The 8,645-nt window shown below is 41.3% G+C and overlaps 1 protein-coding gene, 1 long non-coding RNA gene and 5 other non-coding genes across 9 annotated transcripts in view; all 7 read left to right on the forward strand.

Annotated features, from left to right (window-relative positions):
* Nucleotides 1–3,106, forward strand: part of LOC118322266 — a 4,203-nt gene extending 1,097 nt beyond the window's left edge. The window contains exons 1-11 of one of the 3 annotated variants that reach the window (XR_004796438.1): nt 1–53; nt 395–439; nt 649–697; nt 1,098–1,139; nt 1,332–1,379; nt 1,564–1,601; nt 1,800–1,839; nt 2,017–2,067; nt 2,449–2,504; nt 2,684–2,712; nt 2,980–3,106. This is a non-coding gene — a long non-coding RNA (uncharacterized LOC118322266). The remainder of the gene's footprint in view (nt 54–394; nt 440–648; nt 698–1,097; nt 1,140–1,331; nt 1,380–1,563; nt 1,602–1,799; nt 1,840–2,016; nt 2,068–2,448; nt 2,505–2,683; nt 2,713–2,979) is intronic. The other 2 variants (XR_004796439.1, XR_004796437.1) reach the window with 2 other exon arrangements.
* Nucleotides 515–582, forward strand: LOC118322476. The gene has a single exon (XR_004796453.1). It is a non-coding gene; the product is annotated as a small nucleolar RNA SNORD75 (small nucleolar RNA).
* LOC118322478 lies at nt 1,182–1,265 on the forward strand. Its single transcript, XR_004796455.1, has one exon. It is a non-coding gene; the product is annotated as a small nucleolar RNA SNORD79 (small nucleolar RNA).
* On the forward strand, nt 1,417–1,501 carry LOC118322473. Its single transcript, XR_004796450.1, has one exon. It is a non-coding gene; the product is annotated as a small nucleolar RNA snR60/Z15/Z230/Z193/J17 (small nucleolar RNA).
* Nucleotides 1,649–1,733, forward strand: LOC118322474. Its single transcript, XR_004796451.1, has one exon. It is a non-coding gene; the product is annotated as a small nucleolar RNA snR60/Z15/Z230/Z193/J17 (small nucleolar RNA).
* Nucleotides 2,833–2,906, forward strand: LOC118322471. The gene has a single exon (XR_004796448.1). It is a non-coding gene; the product is annotated as a small nucleolar RNA SNORD47 (small nucleolar RNA).
* A 265-nt stretch (nt 3,107–3,371) lies between the features above and the next one.
* tor3a (torsin family 3, member A) lies at nt 3,372–8,478 on the forward strand. The gene is made up of 6 exons (XM_035653911.1): nt 3,372–3,880; nt 4,083–4,205; nt 5,112–5,377; nt 6,041–6,216; nt 7,002–7,126; nt 7,221–8,478. The coding sequence occupies exons 1-6, from the start codon at nt 3,715–3,717 to the stop codon at nt 7,466–7,468; spliced, it is 1,104 nt and encodes a 367-aa protein (XP_035509804.1). The 5' UTR covers nt 3,372–3,714; the 3' UTR covers nt 7,469–8,478.
* The last annotated feature ends 167 nt before the right edge of the window (nt 8,479–8,645 follow it).

An 8,645-nucleotide genomic window follows, 5' to 3' on the forward strand; every position in this document is an offset into this window, starting at 1 on the left:
TGTTTGCAGGCCCGAGGACTGGATGTCAGCAGAATGGAGGCCGACATTAGATGGTGAGGAACCAGAAAGGCCTCCTGATTACATTAAAGCCTTTTATGAGCTCTGATTCATTGAGGTTGGATTAAGGATTGGGCTGCACAACTAACAGAAATAAATAAAAATGCATCATGTGCAGTATCAAATCACAGAAGATGGCTCCACATCTTTTAATACTCTTCAGCAAGAATGTAATGAGATGCCAAAGTTAGTATTTCCAGCAACTAATGAATCCTACAGCAACATCTGTAGGAAGTTGAATGGATTTTGCCATATTGTGCAGCCCTAGTGAGCGTTTAGTTTCACTAAAAGAAACGGCATGTGAGCTGTGTAGCTAATGTGTTCCTCTTTTCTTCAGGTTTGAAAGGATGACTCCATGTTTTGAACATCAAATACTATACTGGTGAGTACAGTGCTTTTATATATATATATATATATATATATATATAATCATTTAATTAAGTTTATCATTCCTGGAAGTCAGTGATGATTTATGTATAAGAGTAGTGGACAGATGTGATTTCTGAGACATTTAACACTGAGGCTTCCTGGTTAAAGCTATATTTGAGTTGAACCAGTATGGTAATGTTACTAAAAGATTAATTTCCACAGGTTTGGAGAAAATCCAGAGACATGAGGCAGTCGGGTGGTGCTGAAAGAGGTGAGGCTCACATACCTCATGGCAGTTCAGATGGATTTATGCTTCTCTGAGATGTCCTTGATTAGTTTTTACTGGCTTTTCAACCGATTTAGTCATTTATTTTACTGTGTGGCTTTAAGATTGCCCATAAAATGGCCTTTACTGTCTCTCAAAATGAAAAGTAATGTATAAAATGCCAAGCAGACATGTGGCATTTTATGTTTAAACACCCAGAGAAGCATCAGTCTTTATCCCGTACATTGTCCCTGTGCTTCTATGATGACTCTTATTTGCTACTCTTGACAAGATGGATGACGATACAAACAACCCACCAGTTGACCCGTCTGAGGCACAGAACTTTATGCTTTGCAAGTGTAAGATTATTGTTTTTGATTTCTCATTTTATATTGTGTTCCTGCAGGTGCACTTCAGTTGCATAGACCTTTCTACAACACCAGAGCAGGTAATGGCCCACTTTAGTTCAACTTTACCTAGTAGTTTTCCAAACTGTCAATGATGAGCTTGTTTAAAACACACAATGGGAATCTCTCTGAAAAAGAATGAAAGAGGACTCTAAACTGATGCAGTGCAGATTGAGAAACTCCTGGATATAACTTTAGTTTGTAGTTTCTAATGTTTCCCGTTTGACTTGTAGATGGTGCTCACATCCGTTGATCTGGTTCAGAAGATTGGATCATTACAGGTGAGTTGACTTTTGTGCTTTAAACATCTAACATGGCCTGACACAATGATGATCCCATAGTTCAGCGGATTAAACCATGATGAATATCTCAGCTTGTCTTTCGCTCCTAGCTGATGTGTCGGCCTCATAACCAGTGAGGCTGTTTGACTTCTGAAGTGATCTCTAACTTCTATTTCATTTTCAGGAACGGGAATGTCCGGCAGTACAAAAGGCAACATGAAGGTGAGCTGATGTAACTGAAACTGATATCAAATAATCTTTAATGATACTTGATACAATGATGATCCCATAGTTCAGCGGATTAAACCATGATGAATATCTTTGCTTGTCTTTCGCTCCTAGCTGATGTGTCAACTATAACTATCTTATAGCCTTCAAGTGTTCAAAACAGCATGATGACAATTGTCTCTTCATCCACAGACATGAAACCTTGCTGTCAAGAACCATCACATCCCTGGTGGTAAGTAATGTCTAATATTGGGTCTGTGCAGCTAATATCATTCAGAAATGATGCATTTGAATCAGGTCACTGATCCAGTTGAAGATATTAGTCATTTATTCTGATCTGGATGGTTTATAGGGAAAGAATTGTAACCCTGTTTAGCTTAATTCACATTCAGCTATTCTATCTTTGCAGAGAGCAGTTGGTATCATGGTGGTCTGGAGCACAAGATGTCGCACTAGCATGGTGAGTATTTGAGTGATATTTAAAGCGCTTCAGGCCTGAATGACTAGAGTTGGTGTCTTAAACTAGTTTGCTGCCTTGTTGAGATCTAAGCCCTCAAAATGGGCATCTTTCAATGAAAATGAATCCCTAAATGTACAGATTTGTCCCCAAACTCTACCTTATCTGGGCCTGAAGAGCTGCACATGTACATTAGTGGGATTGTGGTTGCTGTTGTAGTAAACCCTTTGATCCCTGTAGACTGACCTGTGTGATGACATAGTACAGACTGACAATAAACCATGGAGTCATGTGTATATTAGCTCTAACTGAACCTGGTCAGTGTCTAACTGTTTATCCTGAGGTTTGTTTTCATATTAAACTTATGCTGTCCTGTCTCTCCAGGTGATGCCTCCTCACTTGGCGGCTGATTTAGAAGGGAAGATACAAGATGAACTGAGGTGAGTGCGCAAATACTCCCACGTTATACAAAATGGCTGCCATGGGTTCAGTGATGTACTTAACAAATGTCTGACCTGAATTTCAATGTGGAAAATGTGTTACTGAGAAACCCAGTGAGTTCAATCTCAATGAACCAGTCCCTGATGTGTAATAAGATTGTTTTCTTTCCAATCTCCAGGAAGGAGCTGATCTCAGACACTGATCTTGGTAAGCATTATAAAGTCTTTAAAAAGCCTCAAGTGCCCATGTTCAGTTCTATTGGTTGGCATTAATGTTGCTGATCGAAACTGTTCTGTGGGTGTCAGAAAACAAGATTGCATTGGCCACTTTCTGTGATGAAAAGATTCTGCCAAATGATGTCCATTGATTATAACCCTTACCGTTCCATATTTTCTGAGATACTGGTCAGTAAACCCTGTTGTGTCCTGATATGTCCCCCTCTGGATTTTTAATGAGAAATGTTTGTCCTTTAAGGATGCAGAGGTGAAGCCTGGCCTTGAAGCACTTCAAGTGATTTGCTGTTTGGATGGAGACCTGAGGGCCTGTGGACAACCAACAGTGTCAATATTGTACAACATTGTCAATAAATACTGAAAAGAAATATTGTGCCTGTGTCTTGTTGGAGGGGAATGATGCAACCTGTACTGAATGTTTACGTCTTTGTCAATCATCTGGCAGTGAAACTATTTGCCAGTAATAAACACAAATTCAAAACGAGAATGATACAAGAGCTAAATTAAAATATACTTTATGTATTTATAATTTTGGCACGTTGAAGTGATTTCTTTAAGACCTCACCGGAAGCTACGTAGTTACCACACTTCCGGTTTGACGTCTCGCGATAGAAGCGTCCGTACACCAAAGGTGGCTTTGTTTTATGTCCCCGGTCTCCTCACACGGGCGGCTAGTGCTCAAAAAACCTCCCTGTTGTGGGCCAGTACTTCCACTCAATAGAAATGCAGCTCCATGGATACAGGAAGGCGGGTAGTAGCGACCCCGTTTAAGACGGGCGGAGCTAAGTGACTACAACCCGCCCGTCCGCTTATTAAACAAAAACAAGCGCCTCTCCTTGTCTCGGATGGGGGAGAGGGGTAAATATCCACACTGAGCGGGCCGCCAGCACACGGCCAGATTTAAATAAATGGGAGAGGGAGACCTGGACGCGGTGTTCAGTCTCGTTTCGACGGCCTCGGACCAGCCCGTTCACCGATGTCTGTGCGGTGGTTGCTGCCCGTCCTCTGGGCTCTGTCCGCGGAGGCAAACTTCTTCCACTTCGACAGCATCTCCAATGTCTCCACTTACTATTTTAATTACATTTATTGCAATATATGGGAGGGGGATTGTCAGCCCAACCAAGACGATGCTACACAGCAAGGTAAGACACCGACAGGGAAGCTATTATTATGTTATACTGAAATATATAAATTTACCTCAATGTGTACACTGTCTATTATGCATGTCACACTCCTCCATTTCCTCCTCATTGACTATCTTGACTCAGTGATGTGTTATATTACATATTACTACATTACATTACCATATAAGCTGACTGCTTGTGTTCCTGTTCATGTGAGCAGTTCCTACCAGGGACCTTTGGGCAGGTTTTCCTCAGGACTACGTTAGCCTGCTACATCAGTGGTACTGTAGTCTGGGCCAGTGCTGTGAATCTGGAGACTGCAGGATAACCAACAACATCACAGGTAATCACACTACAGCTGTCTGCTTATATGGCCCCTGTGCCTGTGTGATGAGTGTCACTGTTACACATTGTTTTACTTTAATTCAGTGTGTGTGTTGCCTGATGGTCTGTTTTTATTCTAGTTATACATTCGCAGCTCACCATCTGTGTTCAATCAAACAGAGGCAGCTTGTGAAAGTGTTTATAACAATGAAATCAGTCATAAAAGTTCCTTTAACAGGCTTACTTTTGCTCTGCATGCACTAGAGAGGGCAGATAGCAGCAGGTTTACTGCTTTCAATGGCAATAAACAATTATATAAAATGCTCCTTTTGACGGGAATACGTGTCACATCCGTACAGAAAAGTATTTTAATATTTTACACAAGTTCAAACTGATACTGACGTGTAGTTCAGGGTTCTACACGCTTTATTATGTACTTATTTTAGCATTAAAGTGCACCAGCCCATTGTAGTTGCACCTATAAAGGGTCAGCAGGCTTTATTTCCATTTGTTAGCCGTTCATTAGGTGCATAGTTACACACTGTTTGTTGGTTTTCTTGATTGACCTTTGCTATTCAATATCAGACCTGTCACAAAACATTGAATATCTCTGCTTAACTGCAGTAACATGCCAACAGATGTTAGGAGCCTTGTAGAGCTTCTCAACTTAAATATAATTTCAGGAGCTCCTGCAACAAACTACTGCATGTGATAAGGTTTGCAAGATTGTGCAAATGACGGCAGGTTTATATCATAGGTAAATCCTCTACATCTGTCCACCTGTGACTTAAAGGGTCCTGCATTAATAGCTGGTGCATCACATACACATAGACTCATTCATAGACACTGTAAAAGATTATGGGTATTCAGGGATTATTCTGCATCGGGTGCTGCCTTTGTTAAGCATGTTCTCTGTTCTGTGCAGGCCTGTCGACGGACCTTCAGACCAAGCTCCACGGGCAGCACCTGGTCCAGTCTGTGGTTCTGAAAGCCATCCAGGGTTTTATCAACAACCCAGAGTCCAACAAGCCTCTGACACTCTCCTTCCATGGCTGGTCCGGCACTGGCAAGAACTTTGTGGCCCGGATCATTGCTGATAACCTGTATCGTGACGGGGTGAAGAGTGAGTGTGTCCGACTGTTCATCGCCCCGTTCCACTTCCCCCACGCCAGACTGGTGGACACGTACAAGGTAAGACGTGCAGGGGCCCTCTCCGCACAGAGTTTGACACTCTGTTCCAGAAACATGCTGGCAGTGTTGCTGGAACCCCCGCTGGCTTAGTCAGTTGTTTAGTCTGTGTGTTGTAATTCAGCGTATGAATGATAACGATCACGGTTTGGACGGATGGTTCAAATCAAACATTGATCCGCGACATCCACGTCTTTTTGGAACCTGGCATTTGTCCAACCAGGTGACAGGTGCCAACGTGGGCCCATCTAAACAACATTTTTACACAATCATTGAATTAGATTTCAAAATAATGTTGACACAGCATTATTACACAAATGGATCCAGATGTAACAGGATATAGTACACAAGATAACCTTTAAACTAGTTCTGCAGAATCTGGACTGTTTCTGCTACAGTTGTTGATAAGTTCTTCCCTTTAAATGAGATTTAGTTTAAGGTATGTTTAAGACAGTACAAGAAGTAGCAGAATTAAAATACATGAAGGTTTTAGAGCACATTCTTTTCTACAGAAGCTATAAATGTCTTTAATATCTTTCTTAACCTTTAATTACACTTGAAAGTGTTAAACCAGACTCAAATCCTTAACACAGTCAAGTTTGTTTTCATTTTCCTTTGTGGCTCTTAGAGATTTTAGTAAGCTTTGGTCTTTCTCTCTGCATGCAGGGTCAGCTGAGAGAGGCAATTCGGGACATGGTGTTGCGCTGCCCGCAGACTTTGTTCATCTTTGACGAGGCTGAGAAGCTTCACCCAGGCCTCATCGATGCCATCAAACCCTTCATGGATCACTATGACAACGTAGATGGTGTCAGCTACCGCAGAGCCATCTTCCTCTTCCTCAGGTTGGTTTTATATATCGGGCACGTCCTGTCTGCTCAAGCTGGGTCGGACAGACTCAGAGTGTATTTCCCCTCTGGCCCAGGTATTCTGACAGCTCATCTGTAATGAAGGATGTTTCTCCTTCTGTCTCCATTAGTCCTCTTTATGGATTTTTCATGTTTTCAGTTACTCATGCCTGATTTCTGCTGACAGATAATCTGTTCAGTCAAATATAGAAACGCATTTTTTACCCTTATGTAGAAATGATATGATGTAGGAGACACTACTATAAGAAACTATGGTAAAAATTTTTATTTAATTTTAATTTTAACAGAAAGTCCAATTGAGATCAAAATCTCTTTTACAAGAGAGACCTGGCCAAGCTAGCAGCCATACACATTCACAACATATTAAAATACAACATAATATACAAAACCAACAATAAAATATAAGAACAACTCTTCTAACACTTAAGAAAAACAACCACAACCGTAAACAACCGTATAAATTTGTTTTTATATTATAGATCTTTTTGAAGATTATACCATGCCCCAAGATGCATCTAACAAAACCAGGAGTACATTAAAAGCAACTACTTGGAGGAACATAGCTGGTAACTACCAGAGCTGAGACAGAGAAGGGTTCAAAGACTAATAATAATCATGTTAAAATTGATTTTTAAATAAAGTTCTCTAATTTGTTCAGATCACTAATCTGTGAACATTTGTCCCAAGCACAATCTATGTTTAAGAAAATACATTAACTCTCCTTCTACTGCTTTGGACTGACATGCCTGTTGTCTCTGCAGTAATATTGGTGGAGCAACAATCAATGATGTAGCGCTGGACTTCTGGCACTCCGGTCAAAATCGAGAGGACATCGGTATGGAAGACCTGGAGCATCGGCTACGAGCAGAAACTATGGAGTCTCAAGGTATGCTGCAGTGCTAGCTCTCACATTAAAGCCAGTCTTTTCTATCATCATTTCAAACATTGATTGGAGTTTTTTGTGTTGTTCTCTTCTCCAGGTGGGTTTGCTCAGAGTGAGCTGATGTCTGGTCACTTGATCGACTTCTTTGTGCCATTCCTGCCTCTGGAGTACCGCCATGTCAAGCTGTGTGCACGGGACGCCTATGCAGCACGAGGTCTGGAGACGGATGAAGCTACGCTGGATGAGGTGGCCAAGGCGATGCTGTACGTCCCCAAAGAGGAGAGACTGTTCTCAGCCCAGGGATGCAAGTCCATACCCCAGCGGATCAACTTCTTTCTCCCCTAGAAGGAGAGACGGACGGACAGAGAGACCTGGAGGAGGAGGTGTGAGATTGCTTTACCAGCCCATCTGCGTACAGAGCCATACAGGAGACCTTCTCTGCCCTGCACTGCTCTATGTACTCCCAACCCCACCCACCCCTGCAGATACAACACGTATCTGTCCAGGTCCCTCAGAGAAGGCCAGGCAGCAGGGCAGATCCAGTGTGAGAGAGGAAAGCAGCACGACCCACCCTGCAGACATGAGTAGAGCCAGACAGTCATCATGTGCAGTGTGGCTGCTCCTCCTCACCTGCCTGGTTTGAATCCTCACAGTGTGAAGAAGATGGTATTAGTGGTTGTGCAGTGTATGTCGTAGAGGAATACTGATTTTTTTTTTTTGGTCACTATTTATGTCTGTTCATCTTGGTCTGTGTTACACTGTTTTTTAATGTTTATGTCAATATTTGCATGTCAGACATATATTAACACTGATTATTTACTTGTGCCATATTTGAACATCTTACTGTGCCCAATTGTTTTTGTGGAGTTGATGAATGCACATTTGGTGGTACTGTAAGCCATGAGTAAATATTAAATGGCACTGTGGTTTGAACGGTAGGCAGTGTGTAACAGCTAACGTACATGGTGCTGTGATGCAAATCATACTTGAAATAGTTACTGGAAAAGTGTCAGAAGCAATGAATCGTTTTGAAAGTTAGCTTTTATGTGTAAATATGTTTAATGACCGTGCTTTTAAGAATTTATTTTTTATTGTTTGATTTGATTCTTTCATATGAACCTGATAAATGTCTATCACCATCATTACATAATATACTGCTTTTAATTTGGGGCATAACAAATGCATTTTATCTATTCACTGACTTGCTTTGATCTCTATCATTCAAGCATTCCTGTTCACATACTCTCACACAGGTCTGAGTTGGTCTGCTTTAGTGATTGTGTTCTCTAAAGCTCAGGGTTTCATCACAAGAACAACGTGAGAAGAAATGGTTTTAAGAAAATAAATATCCACAATAAACCAACAAGAGTTGTTTTTATTTAATGCAATCATTTGTCAAAAAATTCAAGTAATATCAATTCGGTGTTGCATGCGAGGTGCCTGTTATCTTTCTATTTCTTTAAATAGTGGAGGCACAGCAGAATCAGAAACACTTTTATTGGCCAGGTATGTGTACACATAC

The sequence above is a fragment of the Morone saxatilis genome, unplaced genomic scaffold (assembly GCF_004916995.1).
Source record: "Morone saxatilis isolate NCDOM2014 unplaced genomic scaffold, NCSU_SB_2.0 Contig12, whole genome shotgun sequence".
Lineage (NCBI taxonomy): Eukaryota > Metazoa > Chordata > Actinopteri > Moronidae > Morone > Morone saxatilis.

What these genes read in the sequence shown, in the direction of transcription:
- tor3a (XM_035653911.1), top strand. Translation starts at nt 3,715, where the DNA reads ATGTCTGTGCGGTGGTTGCTGCCCGTCCTCTGGGCTCTGTCCGCGGAG. An exon ending in GACTGGTGGACACGTACAAG is followed by an intron (nt 5,378 to 6,040) that starts GTAAGACGTGCA and finishes CTCTGCATGCAG; the next exon opens with GGTCAGCTGAGAGAGGCAAT. An exon ending in AGAAACTATGGAGTCTCAAG is followed by an intron (nt 7,127 to 7,220) that starts GTATGCTGCAGT and finishes TCTCTTCTCCAG; the next exon opens with GTGGGTTTGCTCAGAGTGAG.